The sequence below is a fragment of the Pelophylax lessonae genome (assembly GCF_965119305.1).
Source record: "Pelophylax lessonae genome assembly, chromosome: 2".
Lineage (NCBI taxonomy): Eukaryota > Metazoa > Chordata > Amphibia > Anura > Ranidae > Pelophylax > Pelophylax lessonae.
The window spans coordinates 309553248-309578008 of NC_138769.1; the positions used below are offsets into that span (position 1 = coordinate 309553248).

Consider the following 24761-nt stretch of genomic DNA (forward strand, 5'->3'; position numbering starts at 1 on the left):
TTGCTCAATTTCACACCAGGACTCTGCAAGCAGAGATCCTGGACAGGTGGGACAGGACACCTCAGTCCTTGGAAAGGAGAATTTCCGTGAGTTGCCTAGTGAGGTTGGATCTCTTGTGGTGGCTCCAGTCGCCGTCTGACACAGGGCCAGTCTTTCCGGCCTCTGTTGTGGACGATTCTCACCACAGATGCCAGCCTGTCGGGCTGGAGAGGAGTTCTGGGCACACTCTGTGCCCAGCGGACCTGGTCGGCTGCCGATCAATGTCCTGGTGCTCAGGGCGATAAAGCTTTGCCTATTCTGGTGGTCATCTCAGCTTTAGTGGTGTCCGGTCCGGGTACAGGCAGACAATGACGCAACCGTGGCATACATAAATCACCAGGGGGGCACGAAGAGTGCCCGGGCAGCCATGGAAGTGGCCGAGATCCTGTCTTGGGCCGAATTGCATGTATCGGCGATATCGGCTGTTCACATTTTGGGTGTGGAAAACTGGCAGGCGGACTATCTGAGTCGCCAGACCTTGGATCAGGGGGAATGGTCCCTGCATCCGGAGGCGTTTCACCTTCTGTGCGCCCGGTGGGGGACCCTGGACGTAGATCTGTTTGCGTCCCGTCTCACCAAAAGGTGGAATGGTTTGTGGCCTGAACTTGTGATCCTCTGGTGGACGCCACGGACGCGTTGGTGGTGCCTTGGCACCGCTACCGGCTGGTCTATGCCTTTCCTCGGATTCAACTGCTTTCCAGGTTCCTTCGCAGGGTGGCGTCGGAACAGTTGTCAGTAATTCTAGTGGCCCTGGACTAGCCTCGACGGTCTTGGTACGCGAACATCGTACGGCTGGTCGTCGATCCTCCCTGTCGGCTTCCGCTGCGAGACGATCTTCTGTCTCGGGAACCGATCTTCCATCCTGCTTTGCAGTCGCTGGCTTAAACATCATGGCTGTTGAAAGCCAGGTCCTGAGGGATAGAGGCCTTCCGCAGGCGGTCATCCCTACCTTGTTAAAGCCTCGCTAAGCCGCTTCCAGGACGATTTATCACGGCACCTGGAACGCGTATATCGTTTGGTGCGAGGAAAATGGTCTTCCTCGTTCCTTCTCCGTGACGAAAGTCTTGGCCTTCCTACAGTAAGGAGTTGATCAGCGTCTGGCGCTGACTACGGTCAAGGGTCAGTTGTCGGCCTTGGCCATCTTTTTTTTCAGCAACCGTTGGCGTCGCATTCTTTGATCCGCACCTTTATTTAAGGGATGCGGCACTTGGCTCCCCCGAGGAGGGCTCCTTTGCCTCCCTGGGATCTGATTCTGGTTTTGTCGGTGTTACAAACATCTCCTTTCGAGAACATCAGAGAGATTCCTCTGTCTGTGTTGTCGCATAATGTGGCCTTTCGGGTGGCCATTTCGTCGGCTCGCAGAGTGTCTGAATTGGCGGCCTTGTTCTGCCGTTCTCCTTATCTGGTACCTTATAGAGATAAGGTGGTTCTGCGACCGAGTTAATCTTTTCCAGTCAATCTTTTCTTCCCAAGGTGGTTTTCTACATTCTACCTTAATGAGGATATCGTTTTGCATTCGCTGTGCGCACTGCCCAAGCATCCTAAGGAGTTTGTCTTGCATTCTCTGGATGTGGTCCGGGCGGTCAAGGTCTACCTGTCCGTCACGGAGTCGATTCGGCAGTCTGACTCTCTATTTGTTCTTCCTGAGGGATCTCGGAAGGGATCGCCCGCCTCCGCGGCGACCATTTCTAAATGTATCAGACAGACGATTGTTCAGGCCTATTCTATCAAGGGTCAGGTTCCTCCTTTCCCGGTGAAAGCTCATTCTACGAGAGCTGTTAGTGCCTCTTGGGCTTTTCGCCATCCAACGTCTGTGGCTCAGGTGTACAAGGCGGCGACATGGTCGTCCGTGCACACTTTCACAAAGTTTTACAAACTTGACGTTTTGGCATCTTCGGATGCTTCCTTTGGCCGCAAAGTTTTGAGTGCGGCAGTTGTTTGAGGGGACATTAATTTTAATGTCTTTCCTTGTTGGGGGTTTTTTTTCTGGGTTTGTTCCAGTTTTTTCTGTGGGCTCAGGTTGTTACTGGCCCGGTTATTTGCGTTACCTTCTTATCTGGTTGCGTTGCTTTCCCACCCCTCATACCTGCACTGCTTTGGGACGTCCCATTAGTGAAGGCTAATACCATTGGGCGGCGACTGTCAGAGGACGTAAGAGAAAATAGAATTTTTGTAAGAACTTACCGTAAAATTCTTTTCTCGGAGTCCTCTGACAGTCGCTGCCCCCACCCCTCTGGTTTTTATATCTGGGGGTTGTTGCCTTTCGGTACTGCTTGCTACGAAACTGAAGTAATATCAGATTGGGTTGTTGGTAATGGTTGTGGGATGGCCCCCTAGTGGCGTGCTGAGGTACAAACGTTTTTTTGTATTAACCTGATAATTATCTGCCTAGCCTGCTCCTGGAGAGTGCACAATTACCCATTAGTGAAGGCTAATACCATCGGGCGGCGACTGTCAGAGGACTCAGAGAAAAGAATTTTGCGGTAAGTTCTTACAAAAATTCTATTTTTTGTGATCTTTGTAATGCTTGCTATGTACCTGCCTAATGGAAGTGCTCCATCTGTATGTACTTCTAAAAACTCAAAGAATTAAAAAAAATGAATTTATTCTGGCATCAAAGGAAATATTTGCCATACAAAATTGCCAAAACATTGCCTAGTTTGGCCCCCAAAAAACAATGAATTTTGTTCTCTTAAAGTGATTGTAAACAATCACCTTGTAAAACAACCCATTCAGTTTAAAATAGAAATTAAAAACAAAACAGTTGTCTATAGATATATAAAAAAAAAAAATATATATATATAAATTCTTTTTTTTGTTTTAGAAGTCATCACATACCCTCTGTTTTCAGCTGGGGGGAGGAGAAACAGCAGTCTGATCATTGGAGGAGACCAGGCTGAGTTCCAAGCATAGCTAGAGAACTGATCAAGGTGTGCTCTCATGCTTAGTGTGGTCAGTTTTTATTAGGAAAGCAGAAGGACTGTCAGGAACACCAGGGATTTCACAGAAAGGAAGCAATTCAAAGAGAACAGGATACATTTTTCATACAATTACATGGTAAAGCGGGCAAATATCAGGAATATGAAATTTTGGGATTTATTATGGCAGACTATTGGGATTGATGCACCACTGTTTAATGTCTTTGTTACTTAGTTTTGTACTCTGAAAAATTTTCAATAAAAAACTATTGAAAAGAAATATTGGGTTTACATATTCTTTAAAGAGGTTGTAAACCCTCTTATAACTTGTACCTATAGGTAAGCCTTTATTAAGGCTTTCCTATAGGTACTGTAAATATCTCCTAAACTTGCACCGTTTAGGAGATACTTTTAATGCAGCTGATGACATCATCGGCGCATGCGCTCTGAGGGAACAGAGCCCTGTGCCATGAATGGCGGCTTCCACGCTCATGCGCAGGAGTGATGTCATCGCGCCTCCGGTCAATCAGATGACCAGAGGATGCAAACCAGGAAGCAGGACAGCCGAACATGTCGGCCGTGTCTCTGCTGAGCAGGCGGCACTGCGGGGGCTTCATTCTAAGGTAAGTATTTCATAATGAGCTAGTATGCGATGCATACTAGCTTATTATGCCTTTGTCTTACAGGGTTTTTTTTTTTTTTTTGTGTGTGTTTTCAGTCTCCTGGAATCTAAAAGACTCAGCGAAGGATAACTTCCTTCTTTGCATCGTAGAAGTAGAGTAGGAGCGAAATCAACATTGTAGCATATTTAGAGCGCTTGACCGTGTCTGGAATGCCCAGGAGAGCCAACCCCGGGGAGCAGGAGACCGACAATTGCAAACGAGTATTAAGAGTATCAAACACTGCCCCCCAATACGCTGCCACCCGCAGGCATGTCCAAAACTGTGGAAGTAGGTGCCCTCCGTGGTCAGACATTTGGGACAAAGAGTTGATCTAGCGGGGTACATTCTGTGCAGCCGGGTGTCCTTTACTTAATATTATCTCCCACTGCAGATCGTAACTGCAGTGTTTTTAACGCAGGGCAGGAAATGCGCACGGAAAACAGGTTTCCCGGCACCGTATTCTGGTGTAAATAGATCGTAAAACATTGGATGTGTGAATTAGTAGTTAAAGAATGTGTGTTTTTTTTGCATCTGCTGCTGTGATTTTTTTTTTTTTTTTTTTTATATGCACTGAACATGTAAAATTTTGGATGCTTTGGTTTACAATACAAACTTTTCTCTGGCATTAAACAAGCGTAGTGACAAAAGTGTGTGATTTATTTCATGTCTGTTGATTTCAGATGATGCAAATGATATGTGGGAAGATGACGACGATGAGGATGAAGGTTTGGCAGGACAACTGTTATCCGATATTATATCCAGCAATAAATATGGTAACGCCATTCGTTCTGTAAATTGTTTCCAGAGTAAAGCCATGTAGAGCCACTTAATGTATTCTGACTTAGTAAAACATCATAAATTGCCTTTTGATTGTGGCAAAAGTAACCTGTATGTGTGCTGATAAAATGCTAAAGAAAAAGAATTTAGATAGTGAATAAATATTACTATTGTATTTCTTCCAATATTTGTAAACCACAAAATGCATTTAGGGACAAACTCCTTGAATGCAGCTTCTTACCACATATTTTTTTATTTTTTTGACAGATGATGATTATTATGAAGAAGATGAGGAAGATGACCCTGATGTTCTCAAAGACCCATTGTACCAAATAGATTTACAGGTAAAACTATGCAGATGGATTTATAGAAATTGGCCTGGGAAAATATCTGAGGTTTGTGTGTTTTTTTTTTTTTTTATTTATTTTAGAAATTAACTGTTTTCACTATCATTATCCCCATGTTGCTTACACTGGGCATAATTTGTTTAGGGTGGCCCTACACAGTACTGCACATTATGTACAGTTTTGGCACAGTCAGACAACCATAGCAAAAAGAAAAATGCGATGCTTAGCACCTTGCTCCTGCGCTCAGAACCTGATTCTCAGACTGCCTCTGTCCCGGGACTCGCACTTGGCATCCACAAATGGTTAAACCTTGCTGCCCTCTACAACCGGGGTGGTCGACAAAACACTAAACATAAACACAAAAGAAGGGCGCACCAGCCTAGTGCATTATTCTCAGACAACCATAGCATAATGGCTAGAAGAAGACTGCCAACTAGATTAGAACATTTCTGCTGATGTACTACTGTTCTTTGCTAAAACATCAGCAGTAACTCATCACAGCATTTATAGAGTTAAATGGGAACTTGTACTGTGTTCGATGAATAAAAAATTAAAATGCATACACTGTCAAGTTTTTATTACACAATACAGAACTAGAAAAATAAAAAGCAATAATCTAGTTCAAAAAGATAGTGTTTGTGATTGAAATATATCCTGGACCCAGTCCAGTACAGCCTCTATTGATGGCTTTTAATACAGGTCCCCTGTAGCTGCACTGTTCTGTAAATCAACGGCCTAAAAGGAAGAATGGTTAATGTCAGTGGCTGTCTTCTGCCTATATAGTATTGCAGCAAAGTGCAGGGCTTTGGCATAGGACAGGTGACCTGTGACATGAAAGAGTAATCCTGATCATATTGAGGGTTAAAAAAAAAAAAAGGTGGGGGGGGGTTACATGTTCCATAATAGCCTCAAAAGATATAAATCTTTGTGTGTACCAAATGCCGTTTCAAGCCCATATATTACCTTGTAAAAGCAGCAGTGACATCACTGTGCTGCACATAGCTAGTGCAGAAAGCAGAGCTGTGGAAGGCATCTATCAGGCCTCCCACTACAGGCTGAATCGGCACTGAATTACTGCACAGAATTGGAAGTACATAAAGATTCAAATGAGTACACATTCAGTACAAAAATCCACTTGTATTTAGACAATATATTCTTATTCCCGAGATCGGGTTTAAGTTTGTGTGAGGCCTATTTAATAGCACTGCTGCAACCTAAAAAAATTGTAGTCAGTATCTACAGTAGTTATGAAACCTTGATCTCCCTTTGGGTTAAAGTGAATAGCTCTTTATTACACAGCTGACTCATTGAGTTTTTCTTTATTCTATAGACGTATCTGACAGAGTTTCTGCAGCAGTTTGCCCAACAGCCATGTTTTTCCGCATTCTCTGAACATTTAAATGCCAACGAACGTCGAATCCTTCAATCAATTGGCATATGAGGATACTGGAATAATGGAGATAATTCATTCTGTGAAGTTGCAGCCCAGCAACAGGTTTAACCTAGGACTTGAAAGGACTTGCTGGTTATATTTTTTGACACTGACCCCAGTGATGTTTGACAAGATCTGTTTTGCATTGACCTTACTTGGGGCATAATTTCACTCCATTGCCATTCATCAATAATTGATCTTGTTGGCATATAGTGAGTGGTACGCAGCATGACGGGGATGACTGCCTTTTGAAAAGCTGTTACACATTCTGCCGTGTAATCTAAACTGATTTTATTCCGAACCCCTAAAAGCTTCAGTCCTCAGCATTTAGCTGTCTTGGTTTTAGTATATTAGTATTCTAATTTGTGTGGGTGATATCCCACTTTCCACACCCCTTCCATATTCAGACCTTAAAAACACGGTGCCTTGTATAATGATGCAGAGAGTAGGTATGCACAATTGTTCAGGGCCAAGTCAACCTCTGCACTATACTGCTGTGTCCTTGTCTTATTCCTTCAGGAGGCAAGACTGGGAAAGCACAACTAGCAGAATTATCCAACTGTAGCTGTAGTATTCTAGTGCTGCTAATTTAAACATAATGCCTGAAGGGGCATATAGATAGATATCTTGGTGTAAAGGAGAGGCATGTAAACCTCATCTTGAAACCTGCTGAGGAACGTGCATTTGTGCTATTAGGATGTTTTTGCAGGTACAAATCTATTCACCACTGCATCCAATATTATGAAGAGTATTTGCGAGAACGTTTAGTCAGAGTTAATGTAAGACCATGCTTAGACATTGATTTGAGTTTCGGCCTACACCATCACTGCTGGGAAAACACATTCCTGAGGATTATCTGGTCAGATCTGCTGTGGAAAACTTTCAAATCATCAGGTTAATAAAAACGTACAATCAAAATGAATGAAGGAACCATTAGGAGGTCCTACTAATAATGAAATATCCAAGCCTCAACTCTAACTCGAACTTTCACTTCTAACATGGACAATTTTGAAGACCTCTAGTGTGGAGTTTTTTTTTCTTATTTTTGGCAAAAAGACTCTAATAGAAGTCAATTAAGAAAAATAAAAATAAGTGAATTTATAACGCATGAATTTCAAGACATGGTATTGTGTTGTCTGAGCTAACAGCTTTCAGAAAGAGTCATGGCTCAAAGTCGTTACATTCAAATGCCTCTTCCCTTTGAAACGAATGCCAAATCAATGCTGTGCTCTACACTCTAGGTTTAGTGACTGAACCAAAAAATGTGTGTGTATATGTATGTATGTATGCATGTGTGTGTGTGTATGTATGTATGTGTATATATATATATATATATATATATATATGTGTGTGTGTGTGTGTGTGTGTGTGTATGTATATATATATATATATATATATATATATGTGTGTGTGTATATGTATATATATATATATATATATATGTGTGTGTGTATATATATATATATATATATATATGTGTGTGTGTGTGTGTGTATATATATATATATATATATATATATATATGTGTGTGTGTGTATACATATATATATATATATATGTGTGTGTGTGTGTATGTATATTTATATATATATGTGTGTGTGTAGTTTGGGGTCACTTAGAAATGTCCTTATTTTTTAAAGAAAAGCACTTTTTTTTCAGTGAAGATAACATTAAATTAATCATAAATACAGTCTAGATATTGTTAATGTGGTAAATGACTATTCTAGCTGGAAACGGCTTATTTTTAATGGAATATCTACATAGGTGTACAGAGGCCCATTTCCAGCCACCATCACTCCTGTGTTCTAATTGTTAGCTAATCGTGGTAAAAGGCTGATTGATGCTTACAAGACCCTTGTGCAGTTATGTTGGCACAGCTGAAAACTGTTGTGCTGATTAGAGAAGCTATAAAACTGGCCTTCATTTGAGCTAGTTGAGTATCTGGAGCATCAGCATTTGTGGATTCGATTATACTCTCAAAATGGCCAGAAAAACTTTCTTCTGAAACTCGACAGTCTATTCTTGTTCTGAGAAATGAAGGCTATTCCAAGCGAGAAATTGGCAAGACACTGAAGATTTCCTACAACGGTGTGTACTACTCCCTTCAGAGAAAAGCACGAACTGGCTCTAACCAGAATAGAAAGAGAAGTGGGAGGCCGCGGTGCACAACTAAGCGAGAGGACAAGTACAGTAGAGGCTCTAGTTTGAGAAAGACGCCTCACAGGTCCTCAACTGGCAGCTTCATTAAATGGTACCTGCGAAACACCAGTTTCAACGTCCTCAGTAAAGAGGCGACTCCGGGATGCTGGCCTTCTAGGCAGAGTGGCAAAGAAAAAGCAATATCTGAGATTGGCCTATAAAAGGAAAAGATTAAGATAGGCAAAAGAACACAGACATTGGACAGAGGAAGATTGGAAAAAAGTGTTATGGACAGACAAATCTAAGTTTGAGGTGTTTGGATCACACAGAAGAACATTTGTGAGACGCAGAACAAGTGAACAGATGCTGGAGGAGTGCCTGACGCCATCTGTCAAGCATGGTGGAGGTAATGTGATGGTCTGGGGCTGCTTTGGTGCTGGTAAAGTGGGAGATTTGTAAAAGGTAAAAGGGATATCTATCACTCCATTTTGCAACGCCATACTATACCCTGTGGACAGTGCTTGATTGGAGCCAATTTTCTCCAACAGGTCAATGACCCAAAGCACACCTCCAAACTATGCAAGAACTATTTAGGGAAGAAGCAGCCAGCTGGTATTCTGTCTGTAATGGAATGGCCAGCGCAGTCACCAGATCTCAACCCTATTGAGCTGTTGTGGGTGCAGCTTGACCGTATGGAACGTAAGAAGTGCCCATCAAGCCAATCCAACTTGTGGGAGGTGCTTCAGGAAACGTGGGGTGAAATTTTTTCAGATTACGCCCAACAAATTGACAGCTATAATGCCAAAGTTCTGCAAGGCTGTAATTGCTGCAAATGGAAAATTATTTGATGAAAGCAAAGTTTAAAGGACAAAATTATTATTTCAAATTGTTTAAAAAAAAAAAAATCATTATTTCTAACCTTGTCAATGTCTTGACTATATTTTCTAAATGATTTAAACTCAAAACTAAAAGTGTTGAGTTTTCTCTAGCGCTCATCGACAGACGTAGTCCTCGGTGATACACCACCTTCGGGTTATGTTACCTCCGCAGGAGCAGGACTAGACAGGAAATTAAAAAGCTCTGGCCACACCCTAGGGGCAGTCCCAGAGGGTATATCCTCTCTCTCTCTGCCTCAGCAAATCAGTTATTTTCTGTCTAGTTAGGAGTAAGGACCTAGATACCTTGCTGGGATCTTAGGTCCTGGCAAGAAATTTTTTTCTAAAAGGATTTTTGGACAGCTTTTTTTCTCCAGTGTTCCTGTGAGATCTTCAAGCAAGAAAGCTGAACTGGGCGACGGGCTGGATGTTGAGATCCGGTGGTCACCCCAGTTCAGCCTACGAGCGCGTGCAGGCCATAGCTCCGCGCTGGGTCGGCCGCGACAAAGTCCCATTAAAGGACTGAACCCGCGAGTTAAACGTCTCGCTGAAACGCCAAAGACCATGAGTCACGGCGTCCGTATCGGTCGACAGCCCTCCCGCCCCGGTGGAGAGGGGTACTGTCAGGAGTTGGTGCCCGCCTGGTTCCGGTATGGTGAGTAGTATGTTCCCCCTTTTTTCCCTGACGGGTTTTGTGGTGAACGCGGGCCCCTCTCTGTATGGTAAGAAAGAGTCCTTTCTATCCTATAACATGTCACAAATCCTCCTACTTTGAGTGTGATTTTATGTGTGCAAAAAGCCAGGAGGCTTGGTTTGGGAGCTAACAATCTATTGTATACATGTTTTAAAGATGTAATCTGTGGCATTCTGGGAATCTTATGGGTTAAGTATAAGCTACCTACCAGTCAGAAGCCATGGACATGTAGACTGCCTTCCAAGTCAGATCTCCAGCTAATAGCAGGCCTCCCGAACGGCCATGCGGTCCGCCAGGGCCGGTACCGCCAACCACGCCATATCCCCATGCAGAGAGAGTGTTGTGTGCCTGCAGCACACCGCTAGTCAGCACAGGCCGCCGCCATTTTTTTTTTTTTTTTGCTGGATCGCACGAGCCGCCATTTTGGCGTAGCCTCGTGTCTCCAGCATGGGGGCGGCCATGTTTGAGGTGATTCTACACCTCGTGGAGCTTGGGGGAGGCGCCGGAAGGCGTGCAGAGGGGCGGAGCCGCCTCCTTTCTTCCTGGGCAGCCAGCCAAAAGACTTCCTGTTTGTCTAAGACAGCGCTGTAAGCTGTTGCAGTTCAACTCTGAACATCAAGTGGTGAGCCTGGGGGTCTATCTCTCTCTCTCGATCGATAGGGATCCCTAGCAGGTAACACTAAGGGGTTTTTTTGTGGCGCTGAGGGTCAAAAAAAAAAAAAAAAAAAAAAGTTTTTTCTTTACTTTGAATTATATCATCCAGGAAGTAACTGGAGTTATTATGGACCCTGCCACACATATTCCCCCACCTGTTTCCCTCGAGGGGGCCTCGGGACCCGCCGGTGCACAGAGTATAGAGTCATTTACAGCAATTATGGAGTCTATGGTGGCTCGGGTGGAGGCGGCCTGTCAGGGACGGGGGTCAAGGAAGCGACCCCCGCCTACCCCTATACTATCTGACACCTCTGACTCTGATTCAGAGATGGTCACTGCAGTTGCAGGTTCCTCTGCAAGGGCTGTTATCCCAGGTAAAGCCCCCTCAGACAGTGAGGAGGACGCTTCTTCTCCTGCTATAATTCAGGAAGAAGCATTGGTGGACGCACTAGTTGTGGCAGTGCAAGAAACCTTAAAACTTGAGGCTTTACCGGCAGAGGCAACTGAAACAGAGAGGCCTTTTGGGACTAATAAGCCCATCAAGACGGCGAAGGCTTTTCCTGTACCTAAATGTTTTGGTAATCAGATTAAAGGAGAATGGGAGCATTCTAAACGTACCTTTACTATTTCCAAGCGTATTGCTAGACGCTATCCGTTTGAGGAATCCATCATTAAGAAATGGACGGTACCACCAGTCGTGGATCCGCCTATTTCCAGGCTGAATAAAGCCACGGTTATTCCAGTGGAGGACACTTCGTCCTTTAAGGATCCGGTGGATCGAAAGATAGAAGCGGAGTCCCGCACTATCTTTTCTCTGATAGGGTCAGCATTTAGACCAGTAATTGTTATTGGTCTAGTTTCCCAGACACTTACAGAATGGGCGAAAATGGTACGCCAAGATCTTAGGGGAAAAGATATTCCCCAGGAGACATCTGATTTGATAGAACAGATCATACAAGGGCTACGGTTTATCTGTGACGCAGCCTTGGACACTACTCCCTTGTTAGGGCATGCATCTAAGTTAGCAGTGATCCTCAGACGTGTGCTGTGGTTAAAATGCTGGTCAGCTGACCTAGGTTCCAAAAAGACTTTGACCAATCTCCCTTTCCAGGGGAATCGTCTATTTGGAGCCAACCTAGATGAAATCATTAAGGATGCCACCGGGGGCAAGAGTACTTTTTTGCCACAGGCTGCAAAAGCTAAGGGACCTCGCAACAAGCGAGGACCTTTCTTTACCGCCCATAAAGGGCGCCCGGCTGGTACTCCCGGGAAAGGCAAGACTCCTCCAGGAGGGTTCAAGAAGGGCTGGTCGGACAAGCAGAGGACCAACCCAGCCAAACCCGAAGTAAAGGAGTACACAGCCTGAAGGTGCGCCCCCACCCGATTTCAGGGTGGGGGGACGTTTTCACCGGTATTCAGGACATTAGATCGAGCATCAACCACTACTACCGGTGCGATTCTTCCCTTCCAACATTTAAGTACAGGAAGCGGTAGTTACCGTTCCCTGTATAGATCTTTTCCTTTACCTTTTCCTAAGATTAGTCCCGATACCTCACAGGAATCGGATCTGATTGACCAGATAGGCCAAGTAGCCTCTAGTCGGGTGACTTCGGTCCCTGAGGTTCAACCAGAAAAGATCACCTTGCCTGATAACTATCAGGTATCTGATAAATGTGTGGGAACAGAAAACGACCATACTTTCTCGGATGGTCGGGGCCAGATAGCTCTAGGGACGCCTGGTTCAGATCCAATCAGCGCCAGTGGTCCTAGAAATTCTAGGCTGGCCTCTTCAAGCCGGCCTGGCCGACTTGGACATGTTAGTCGCAGACGTTCCGTGGGAACTTCGTCTCAGGGAGTGTCTGTAGTCTCAAGGACCTATTTACCTTCGTGCTTTACAGTCGCTGGTTTTAATGGCCTGGCCATTGAGACCCAAGTACTGAAGGACAGAGGTTTGTCTACTTCAGTCATTCCTACCCTTATTAAAGCAAGGAAAGCGACTTCCAGCAAAGTCTATTATCACACATGGAAGACTTATATTGCGTGGTGCGAATCTTTAGGATTTCCTCCACGTACCTATTCGGTGTCTCGAATATTGGCCTTTTTGCAACAAGGGGTTGAGCAGAAGCTAGCCTTGAGCACCATCAAGGGTCAAGTTTCAGCATTAACAATCTTCTTTCAGAAACCTTTAGCTACCAAATCCTTGGTGCGGAATTTCATCCAGGGGGTGCGGCACCTGGCTCCTCCAGTCCGCGCGCCCTTACCGCCCTGGGATCTTAATTTGGTTTTGTCGGTTCTACAGAAACCTCCCTTTGAAAACATCAGGGAGATTCCCTTGCTTACTTTATCCCAGAAGGTGGTCTTCTTGGTGGCTATTACTTCTGCTCGCAGGGTGTCAGAACTGGCTGCATTATCATGCCAGTCCCCATACCTAGTGATTCATAGGGATAAGGTAGTACTTCATCCTAAGCCATCTTTTCTTCCTAAGGTGGTTTCAGATTTTCATCTGAATGAAGATATTGTACTACCTTCCTTGTGTCCTCAGCCCAAGCATCATCGGGAACATGCGTTGCATTCCTTGGATGTGGTTCGGGCAATCAGGGTATACCTGAAAGCTACGGAATCATTCCGTAAGACGGATTCACTTTTTGTGATCACGGATGGCCCCAGAAAGGGTTTGCCTGCATCTGCCGCGACCATTGCCAAATGGATTAGACAAACGGTGGTACAGGCTTATTCTATTAAGGGTCAGAGTCCTCCGTTCCCTGTTAGGGCGCACTCCACTCGAGCGCTCAGTACTTCCTGGGCCTTTCGCCATCAGGCGTCAGTGGTCCAGGTATGTAAGGCGGCCACTTGGTCGTCGGTACATACCTTTACTAAATTCTATAAAATTGATGTGACGGCATCGGCGGATGCCTCATTTGGCCGCAAGGTTTTGCAGGCCGCAATTTGAGGAGACCGGTGGTCTACCTCGAGGGTTTTTTTTTTTTTCTGTTTGAAAAATTTTTTTGTTGAGTCTCATCATTAAGGATGAGCATTGTAAACTTCTAGTTGGCACCGGTTGGGCCTTCTAGATTGGGATTTGATTTCCATTTTCCCACCCCTCAGTTGTGATACTGCTCTGGGACGTCCCGAAGGTGGTGTATCACCGAGGACTACGTCTGTCGATGAGCGCTAGAGAAAAATGGATTTTTGTAAAATCTTACCGTAAAATCCTTTTCTCTTAGCTCATCGACAGACGTAGTCCCCGCCCCTCTGTTTTGGAGTTGGGTTGGGTTAAATTCTCTAAGCACTGCTTTTTCACATAACTGATTTGCTGAGGCAGAGAGAGAGAGGATATACCCTCTGGGACTGCCCCTAGGGTGTGGCCAGAGCTTTTTAATTTCCTGTCTAGTCCTGCTCCTGCGGAGGTAACATAACCCGAAGGTGGTGTATCACCGAGGACTACGTCTGTCGATGAGCTAAGAGAAAAGGATTTTACGGTAAGATTTTACAAAAATCCATTTTTCATTGAATACATGAAATTGTCTGGGTGATCCCAAACTTTTGAATGTGTGTGTGTGTGTGTAATATATATATATACACACACACACACACACACACACACACACACACACACACACACGTGCATCTAAAAGATAATAGAATATCATCTAAAAGTTATTTTATTTTTCAGCAATTCAATTCAAAAAGTGAAACTCCTATATTTTATATAGATGCATTACACACACTGATGTTTTTCAAGATTTTTTTTTTTTTCTTTTCAATGATTATGGCTTACAGCTAGTGAAATCCCAAATTCAGTATTTCAGAAAATCATAATATTACTTAAGACCCCCCCAAAAAAAAGCATTTTTAATACAGAAATGTTGGCTTACTGGAAAGTATATCTATGTACAGTATAATATGCACTATACCAATAAGTAGTTGGAGCTCCTTTTGCATGAAGTACGGTATCAATGTGGCGTGACATGGAGGCAATCAGCCTGTGGCACTGCTGAGGTGGAATGGAAGCCCAGGTTGCTTTGATAGTGGCCTTCAGCTCGTCTGCATTGTTGGGTCTGGTGTCTCATCTTCTTGACAATACCCCACATATACTCTATGGGGTTTAGGTCAGACAAGTTTGCCGGCCAATCAAGCACAGTGATACCATGATCATTAAACCAGATATTGGTACTTTTGGCAATGTGGGAAAGTGCCAAGTCCTGCTGGAAAATGAAATCAGCAACTCCATAAAGCTGGTAAGCTGAGGGATGCATGAAGTACTCTAGAATTTCCTGGTAGATGGCTGTGCTGACTTTGGACTTGGCCACCCAAATCATCACTGACTGTGGAAACTTCACACTGGATTTCATGCAACTTGGCTTCTGTGCCTCTCCACTCTTCCTCCAGACCCTGTGACCCTGATTTCCAAATGAAATGCAACATTTTCCACAGTCTGTGGTGATTTGGGGAGCCATATCATCTGCTGGTGTTGGTCTGCTGTCTGCCAAACGCCGGGCACACGTGTCCTCCTGGCGTCTCCTTCCTTCTGGAGAGCAGCACCATTAGGCAAAATTATTTGGATACGACCACAATATAGAAGGTTACATTCAAATGCCCATGTGATAACATTGTATGCAGTTAGAATTAGGTATTTCATTTACAAACAAGCAAAATGGAGATATAATTCACCTTTAATCCCTTTGAGGGGAAACTCATTTTTTTCCATTGGGAAATGTGAGTTTATTTGGGGAATGGATAAATGAGGCTGCTCAGTTGAAGGATGTAATGGAAAAAGGGAAACTATGCCCATTATAACAATTAAGGCACAAGAAAGATAGGTGGTTGATTGAATTGCGGTACTACCAGTTGAAGCATTTTGTCACCACTCTACCATAACCAATAAGATCCAGAGAGAATTTACCTTTTTTTTGAATGATTGTTTATCATCAAAGATAAGACACGGTGTTTCTAAGATATGAGATACTCAATAAATAGGAAAAATTATGAAAATGTTACATAGTTCAGCAGTTGACATTAATACAGTAGAAATTAATTTAAAAATGTGTGTCTCCATGGTATAGAATACCAGACAAAATACATATCTATCAAACAGGGAAATCGTCACACTGTTGGCAAGGATGTAAGGTAGTGGGAACTATGACCCATATATGGTGGGAATGCCCCAAAATAAAGTATTGGAAGGAAGTGTTACAACAAATTGTCTGTAGAGGGGGTACAAGCAATGGACTTTATTGGCACTGACAACCATTCAGTTACGTCGTAAAAATAAAAATATTTTATTGAGAAATCATTAAACATATATGCGTATGTGTACCACCACAGGTGCAAAACATGAGAAACAAATCAAAAGACAATCACATTCAATTCAAAAGACATACATTTTTAAAAAGGCATATATAACCTCAATAACCATGGCCTCTAAAACCATCTAAATGGACCAAATATACCGTGATGGATCTATACAGACTGAAGGTTGTGGAACAGCCCTGAGGCTATTTCTGATAGAATGGTATAGAGCTTGTGAGTAAGTCCATCGACGGTAGAGATAGGGAGGCTTGGTAATTGTACACTGAATTCGGTCAGAAACAAACTCTACATGTTTCGCGCAGTTAGCGCTTCTTCAGGAGTTTAAATATTAGCTGAACAATTCTACAGAAATATAGAAAGGACAAGTTTTAGGATTATATACATACGCCATTAAACAAATGTGCATATACATATCTGTTATGTCGTCTTCCAAGGGAAAGGGAAGGAGGGCAAAGGGGAAGACCAGGGGAGGGGAAAAGAAGGGGGTAAAAGGGAAAGGAGCAAAATAGGGGGAGAGGAAAAAGAAATAAGGAGGGGAGAGGGAGAGAAAAGGTTAGGGAAGACAGAACATACAATCTGATAATATACATAATTAAGAAGACCTGACTAGGTGGATTAAATGTTTTAACTTACCAATATAGGAATGTTGGTAGCGTAGTGCACAAAGGCACTGTTTTGTATTAAAAAGGGTGCCAATGCCTGTGTCCGCGAAGCAGACAAAAAGGAGCAGCTGTCCGACAAATGCCAACAAAAACACACCCCGAACACAAGGGAGAGGGATGTGTATAAAGGAGGCGGGGGGATATTTAGGAACACGATCCTTGGTCTGAGAGAACAAATGTAATAATTATTGGTAATTAAAGAAAAAGAAGAAAAGGAAGAAAATTCCTAATGATTATTGGACAGTATATTAATAGACATGTGTAAAAAACAGGGATATAGGTATCCAATCTCTTACCCATTCAGACTAGACAGTATAGGTAAGGTCACGAGATATATAGCTGGATATTGTTGTGCATAAATGCAATCACCAACAAGTCCCGAAAGAGGCAATTCAGCATTCCCTGTAAACAGCGCCAATGCGCCAAAATAATATCATAAAAATAGTGTACAACTCTGAAGAAACATCTGAGATTATGAAAAAATAATAATAAAAAATACAGCAAGGCAAAGAGGGAGCGATTATGCATCAAAAACCAGCTTATACAATGTACATGTATCCTAATGTACCATAGTCAAGCCTGCTTATTCAATATAGAAAGGGCGGTAAGAAGAGGAAAGCCAAAACGTACCTCAAAATATATAATAAGATGCAGCCACCCCGGATAGCCAGGTAACTTGTATGCAAATATTCTGCTGTATAGCAAGGAGACTTTTACTGGTAAGTAAGGCACCAGTTCCTAAAGGTACAATATATAAAAGGGAAAAAATCTTTAGGGCAATGTAATGAAATATACAGCAAAACACAGGGAAAAGGTACGGCCATGTTTCAAGAGGAATCAAAGAGAAAAGAGGGGGTCAGAATTGGCATCATACCGATGGAGTGCTCAGTACTGACCTGTAAATGGTATCCAATAGATTCAAATGTATCCGGGGGGAGCGCCGGCTGGAACGGCCGTGACCTCAAGAAACTCCAGACCGAATACAGGCTTCGGTCTGGGCTAAATACCCCCCGACTGCGTGAGTCTACACGCCGGAATGGCGTGTGACGTCATCGCAGCCCGGCAAGGGGACCGCCCTTTGCTGCTATTCGGGGCAGGCATGACAGAGAATTGCCCATTCACCGGCGTAGCAGGGAGGAGGGCGGGTCCGAGAGGCGTGGACATAAGCCTCTCAAGGCGCGCCGCCCACTGACAGGAGGGCTGAGGGGGCGAAGGGGACGGAATCTCTCGATCACCGCCCCGAGCTGCCCCGACCCACAAGCCGTGCTGGATGTACGAGCATAGGGAAATGTCCCTAAGCCGAAATGGGAGGGGAAGTGAAACCCCCGTGAGGTGACGGCGCTACCAGCCGCACCTCCAGGCATGAAGACGGGAGAGCCGCTCCAATGGGCTGACCCCGCAGGCAGAAGGCATCAACACCAAAACAACTGGAATAGCCAAAGCGCTCCAAATGGGGAGCGGGTATAAAGACATTAAATGCAAATTAAAAAAGAAAAAGGGATGTTGGTATTGGGCAATATATAGAGGACCCTGGGAAAAGAAAAAAAAAAGGGGGGGGGGGGGAAGGGAGAAAAGGTGGAGGGAGGGAAAAAGGGGGAGGGGCATAAAAGATCACCCTTTAAAGTTTCCTAAAATTCCGCAATATTGCAGCATAGATGTAAACCTAATTGTATATATAGACTAGTGTTCAGAGTGGAAGAGAGGGAAAAAAACCAGGGGAGGGGAATGGGAGGGAAGAGAACAAAAAATGGGGGAGGGGGGGGGAAGGAAGAGATAACAAAATAGGGGGGAAGAAAAGGGGAACCAGAAAAAAGACAAAAAAGGACCAGCAAAGAAAAAAGTAGCATTTTTTAAAGGGGCCAAAGATCATATTATTAGTACTATATATGTTTGTTGAAGTTGCAAAAGATAGTGTCCCTAGTGACATCAAAGATTTTTTACAGGAAAGGTCTATATGACAGAATTTCGTTGAGGCCAGGTGGTATTGTTGCATTTAAGCGTTCAATCCAAAAAAACTCTTTTTGCAAAATCTTATCCCAGTTACCCCCTCTGGGGTCTGGGGGTATGATCTCTAACACTATAAAGGATATGCAAGAAGTATCATATCTGTGGTAGAGGTCAATGTGGCGACTTATAGGGGTAATCATTTTACCCTTCCCAGAGTAATATACATGGTCGTTCTTTGTTTGAGCATTCTGATGGTCTTGCCGATGTAGAAAACTCCACACCGGCAAGACGCGAGGTACACTCGTCCCTGTGTTGTACAATTTGCGAAGAAACGGGGGGTATATATATCACCATTAGGTAAACAAAACTGCTGACCCTGCCTGATCCAGGGGCAAAATTCGCATTTATTGCACCTGTATATTCCGAACGGATTGCGTCGACAGATCTTTTCAGGGTTATAGTGGGAGGATAACAATTTGTCACGAATGGAAGGGGCTTTCCTAAACACGACTTCGGGATAGGTGTTAGTATATCTTGCAAGAATGCTGTCTTGTCTGAGGATATGCCAATTTTTTGAGAGGATATCTCGCAATTGCTGGGACTGAGAAGAGAATTTTGTAATGAATTTGACCGTCTGAGGGCTTTTGTTTCGATCTTTTGGACAGAAGAGCAAGGTTCTTCTGTCTTTTTTTTAGTGCCTGGTTATATGCTTTGCGTAAAAGAGATCTACTGTATCCTCTTTCGAGCAGTCTATATTGAAGTTGTTTTGCCTGCTTTTTAATGTCCTCAACATAGGTACAGTTTCTCCGCAATCGGACATATTGCGCATATGGAATACTTTTAACGAGAGCAGATGGATGAGAACTGTTCGCATGGAGCAGCGTATTTCCAGCGGACTCCTTACAGTATAAATCCGTGGCAATACACTGGTCCCTGTCTATAAAAATTTGTAGGTCTAAAAAGGCCACAGATTTTTTGTTAAATCCAAGAGTGAATTTTAGATTGTAATCATTGATGTCAAGTTGTTCAACGAAGCTCCTAAGGTGTTCTTCCGTGTTCGTCCAAATGACGAACACATCGTCTATATAGTGATGCCAACAAAGCACCGAATCAATGTACTCTACAAAGCGATCGTCTGTCCAGAGTTTGCGCTCCCACCCCCCCAGGTACAGGTTGGCGTACGATGGGGCACAGCATGTCCCCATCGCAACACCCTGTACCTGGAGGTAGTGGGAGCCCGCAAACGTGAACCAGTTGTGTGTAAGGATATATTTCAAAAGCTCAATGATAAAATCATTGAATTCCCATTTTTCTCTATCTTCCTCTCTCAGGAACATTTTTATGGTATCCAACACCTTGTCATGGGGAATACTGGAATAGAGGGACTCTACATCCAGGGTGACCAGAAGGGCACCCCTTTAGGGGCGTAGAGGCCCTCTATCTGTTTCAAAAGATCCAAAGTGTCTTTAACGAAAGACGGTAGTCCCGTTACTTGTGAAGTTAAGAAAAAATAAATAAATTTGCTCGCATTTTCTGTCACAGAGCCAATACCAGATATAATTGGCCTTCCCGGTGGTCTAGTGGCATTTTTATGTATTTTCGGGAGGGCGTAGAAGGTGGCTTCTTGCGGATGTTGGATATTCACAAATTCATAAGTACTCTGATCGATGAGGCCTTGATGGTAGGCCCCACCGATCATTTCCTTTAATTCCTGAATAAAACGGGTGGTCCTGCTAGAGGAAATTCTCATATACCATTCCTTGTTGTTTAAAATATCCATACACAAGTCCCTTAAGCTGTGGGTCCAGTTGGAACAGGAGGCATGCGGGGCACCGCTCGCGGCATTGCCCTGGACGGGGCGTCCCCATTTGGCCACCATCTCGGGGCACCCCTTGATAGGTGCCACTCTGGCTGAGATGGATAGGTTCTACCGAGTGGCCTCCCTGGAGTGTCATCCCTCTCCTATGACACCTATTATTGGACATCTGGGCTTCCAGCCCGGGCTTGCGGATGCGCATTTTAGTCTTCTATCTACCACTGGGCTGGTTCGCGCTTCCCGACTACTGAGTCCTGGGGGGTGGCGCGTAGATCGTATTCTGCCTCCTGGTCAACCCCCCTCTTTCCTTAACCAATGGCGCTCTCATCAACTTTCGCATTTCCTGCACTCGCTGCCACATTTCTCGTCTTTCCAGCGCGATCTGCACGCCTTTGAGGAGTTGTGTTTGGGGGAGGGACCGATTCGTGGATCCCTTTCTACCTCCTATAAGCTACTTTTGGAGCTTAAGGCGGGATCTGAGCCCCCTTTTCTTGCTAAATGGGAAGGGGAGCTTGGAGCTACTTTCTCTGTACCGCAGCGGGAGCGCATATTGTATTTTGCGCACAAGTCGGCACTCAGCGGCCGATAACAGGAAACCACTTATAAATTGATGACCAGATGGTACAGAACGCCGTCAATGTTGGCCAAATGCTTTCCCCAACAAAGTGACCGGTGCTGGAGGTGTCATTCCTCGGAGGGCACTCTCTTGCACATTTTCTGGGATTGTCCTGTCCTTGCCTCCTTTTGGGACCCAGTGCTGCAGTTCATTCAGAGATTCACGGATGTGGCTTTGCAGGGGGATCCTAAGGCGGTGCTGCTTAACCTCACGCCTATGTCGAAGAAGAGATACCGCAAATCCCTACTCAAGTACCTCTTAAGCGCTGCACGAGCCTGCATTCCAGCTATGTGGAAGCAACAATCTGCTCCCACGGTTTTGCAATGGCTTGCCAGGGTGAACGAACTCGAGCATATGGAGGAACTTACGTCCGAGCTTCGGGGGACGAGAGAGGCGCACAGGACTAGGTGGATACATTGGAACCTGTTTCGTGTCTCCGACGAGTACCTGCCATACTCTGACCCTCCATAGAGGGTTGGTGCCGCTCTGGTTGTAGCAACTTTTGCAGCCCATTATGGGCGTCCTTCTGGCCGGATTGATCCCTTCGAGAATTCCTCTCATTCCATCCTGGTTGGCGTGGGGGATGGGGGATCTGTACCCTTTTTTTTTTTTTTCCCTTCCCCCCCCCCCTGCCTTTCCCTCTGTTCAAGTTTTCCTTCTATCTTTCTTATAGCATCTTTCCTTTTTTTTTTTTTTTCTTCACCCTGGTTACCATAAAATGAAAAAAAAAAATTTTTCAGGATGCACTCAGGCTCAGGCGTCTGCCCACTTGGAGGACGGTTCCCCTGTCCTCCTTCGCTAGTTGGTTTGCTGGTTTGACTATAGAGACGTCCTTCCCAGGGTAAGTTTGCCTCCCCTACACGGAGGCCCTGGGAATAGCGCGTTCTCTTCATAAATGCAATTTGAAGTAGCGGTCCACCTTTTTATGTTTACTCATACTGTCCGCTTTTGGTTCCCCGCACTTTTGTGTTGTGATGACAAACCTGATGTTTCATGAATCTGCATATTTGCTTGTTGCCTGTTTTGTATTCTTTAAATAAAAAATTTGAAAGAAAAAAAAAAAATATCCATACACATGGTTTCATAGTATTCCTGTGTCAGGACCACCACGTTCCCTCCCTTATCTGCTTGTTTTATGACAATACCCGTACGTTTCTTAAGGGTGGATAGTGCTTGAAGTTGTGATTTAGTGAGGTTGGGAATACCTCTGTCAAAACAGGTAGTCTTGATGTCACTGACACTGGCCACTAGGAAGGCCCATATGTTTGGATTTGTGGTAAGGTCGGGAAATCTAGAGGATTTATTTTTGAACTTGTGCCTAGTTTCTTTTTCTTCAGTCTGTGTGTCAAGAGACAGGGAAAAGGGAGAAGGAAAAGAGGGAGGAGGAACAAGGAGGGAGTCTTCAATCGTTTTCTTGCGCTTGGTTTCATTTTCCTCCAACAAGAATATCAGATCTTTTAATGCTTTAAATTCTTTCATCTTAAAGTGTTTTATTCTTTCCGAGATTTCTCTATCTTTAGCTAGTCGGGACCGTTCCTCGTCAAACATGTATTTGTAAGTTAAATTTCTAGCAAAGATATAGAGATCCTTGATAGTTTCATATTTATCAATGTCTGAAGAGGGACAGAAACTAAGGCCCAACCTAAGCACTGATATTTCATCAGGTGTTAGAGATATCGATGTTAAATTGATAACGTCTATCCCCCTCTTATCTCCAACTGTGTTGTCTTTACTAACCTCTCCTATAGCCCCATGTGGGTGACAAAGCGGTCCATTGTGCCCTGCTTTGTCCCCCCCCATGGGGACATTTGGAAAAGGACCCCCCTGGGTAGATACCCCACAGGCTCCCAAGCTTTCGTCTGAATCCACATTTAAATCTGGGAGTGATCCCGTAACTTGTCTGTTGGTGTTTAGAGTTAATAGATCTATCGCCTGGGAGGCTAAAATGCCCAGGTGTGTAGTGGGTATCTGTTGTATGTCATTAGTATTCAAAGGGAGAGCGTTTCCTGGGTGAACGTTACTATCAGTGCTGGTGGTCACAGCACCTGAGGTTAATTGAGAATTAAAAGATCGAGAGTTGTCAGGGCGTTTTTTGTGTATTTGCGATAGATCAGTCCCACCACCAAAGTTTCTCTTACGTGCAACAGAATAGAAGCCACCACATGCATTAGACAGTCCTCGAGGAGTATGCTGTAAAAGAGAGGAGACAGATGAGTCTGATTCTGTACTATCGTCAGGTGTTTGTCTATTCCGAGGAGCATTAGTCTTGCCTTCTCTGTGGGCGCGATTACCAGGCCTAGGGTTAGACCAATGGTAAGCGAAACCCTCTAGGAATGCAAGTCTGTCTTTAGCCATTTTGTTTTGTTTTTTGGCAATAATGTCCTTATTAAATTTCGTTATATATTCTTTTAGCTCTTTGTTCTTTTTATTATAGACCATTTGATTCTTAATTTCGAAAGCATTATTCAGTGTTGTAATATCTAAATCAAGTTGGATCATGTCTTTTTTGTACTGGTCCACTAATAGACTCATCAATCCCAAGCTGCACTGGTCAGTTTAAGTTCCCAGGCATTTTTTAATTCCTGTGAAACATGAATTGTTGGGAATAGTTGTACTCGCAAACCAATCGGGCTAATTTCTTCTCGTATGCATTGATTAAAAAATTCCCTGTGCCAGTACAAATTCGACTTTAACAATCGTTTTAATTTAGAAAAGTACAGGTCTATATTGTCAGATTCTCTATTACTGCCATTGCACTCGGTGTGTATCTCTTTCATGTAGCCTGTCCAGGCCGTGCCAACAAAGTCCATTATTATCGATTTAGATCAATGAAGACAACAGAGGAAAGAAAAGAAAAAAACCCGTAGGGTCTCTATATAAACATACCAAAAAATTATTTTTCAAAATGTAAACTAACAATAAACGTCATCAATTTATGGTGTCTTCCACCTGTTTGAATAGCATTAGAAGGGAAATAGTGTCAGCACAGGATGACACTGTGGACACTTACATTAATACGTGCCACGTCCTAGTCAAAATGTTTGTAGAGGGGGTTTTATTCAGGAATTCAAGGAAATGATCGGTGGGGCCTACCATCAAGGCCTCATCGATCAGAATACTTATGAATTCTTGAATATCCAACATCTGCGAGAAGCCACCTTCTACGCCCTCCCGAAAATACATAAAAATGCCACTAGACCACCGGGAAGGCCAATTATATCTGGTATTGGCTCTGTGACAGAAAATGCGAGCAAATTTATTGATTTTTTTCCTAACTTCACACGTAACGGGACTACTGTCTTTCGTTAAAGACACTTTTGATCTTTTGAAACAGATAGAGGGCCTCTACGTCCCTGAGTGTGCCCTTCTGGTCACCCTGGACGTAGAGTCCCTCTATTCCAGTATTCCCCATGACAAGGGGTTGAATACCATAAAAATGTTCCTGAGAGAGGAAGATAGAGAAAAATGGGAATTCAATGATTTTATCATTGAGCTTTTGAAATATATCCTTACACACAACTGGTTCACGTTTGCGGGCTCCCACTACCTCCAGGTACAGGGTGTTGCGATGGGGACATGCTGTGCCCCATCGTACGCCAACCTGTACCTGGTGGGGTGGGAGCGCAAACTCTGGACAGACGATCGTTTTGTAGAGTACATTGATTCGGTGCTTTGTTGGCATCGCTATATAGACGATGTGTTCGTCATTTGGACGAACACGGAAGAACACCTTAGGAGCTTCGTTGAACAACTTAACATCAATAATTACAATCTAAAATTCACTCTTGGATTTAACAAAAAATCTGTGGCCTTTTTAGACCTACAAATTTTTATAGACAGGGACCAGTGTATTGCCACGGATTTATACCGTAA

General features: G+C 43.9%; 2 protein-coding genes across 2 annotated transcripts in view; both read left to right on the forward strand.

Moving 5' to 3' along the window:
* The window catches only part of IPO9 (importin 9), a 137775-nt gene extending 130587 nt beyond the window's left edge, over positions 1-7188 (forward strand). Inside the window, exons 22-24 of the mRNA XM_082244847.1 lie at positions 4300-4392; positions 4664-4740; positions 6074-7188. Of these exons, the coding sequence (XP_082100973.1) occupies positions 4300-4392; positions 4664-4740; positions 6074-6184 (281 nt within the window). The 3' untranslated portion in view covers positions 6185-7188. The remainder of the gene's footprint in view (positions 1-4299; positions 4393-4663; positions 4741-6073) is intronic.
* Positions 1-24761, forward strand: part of SHISA4 (shisa family member 4) — a 477761-nt gene that overhangs the window by 339887 nt on the left and 113113 nt on the right. The window lies entirely within an intron of this gene.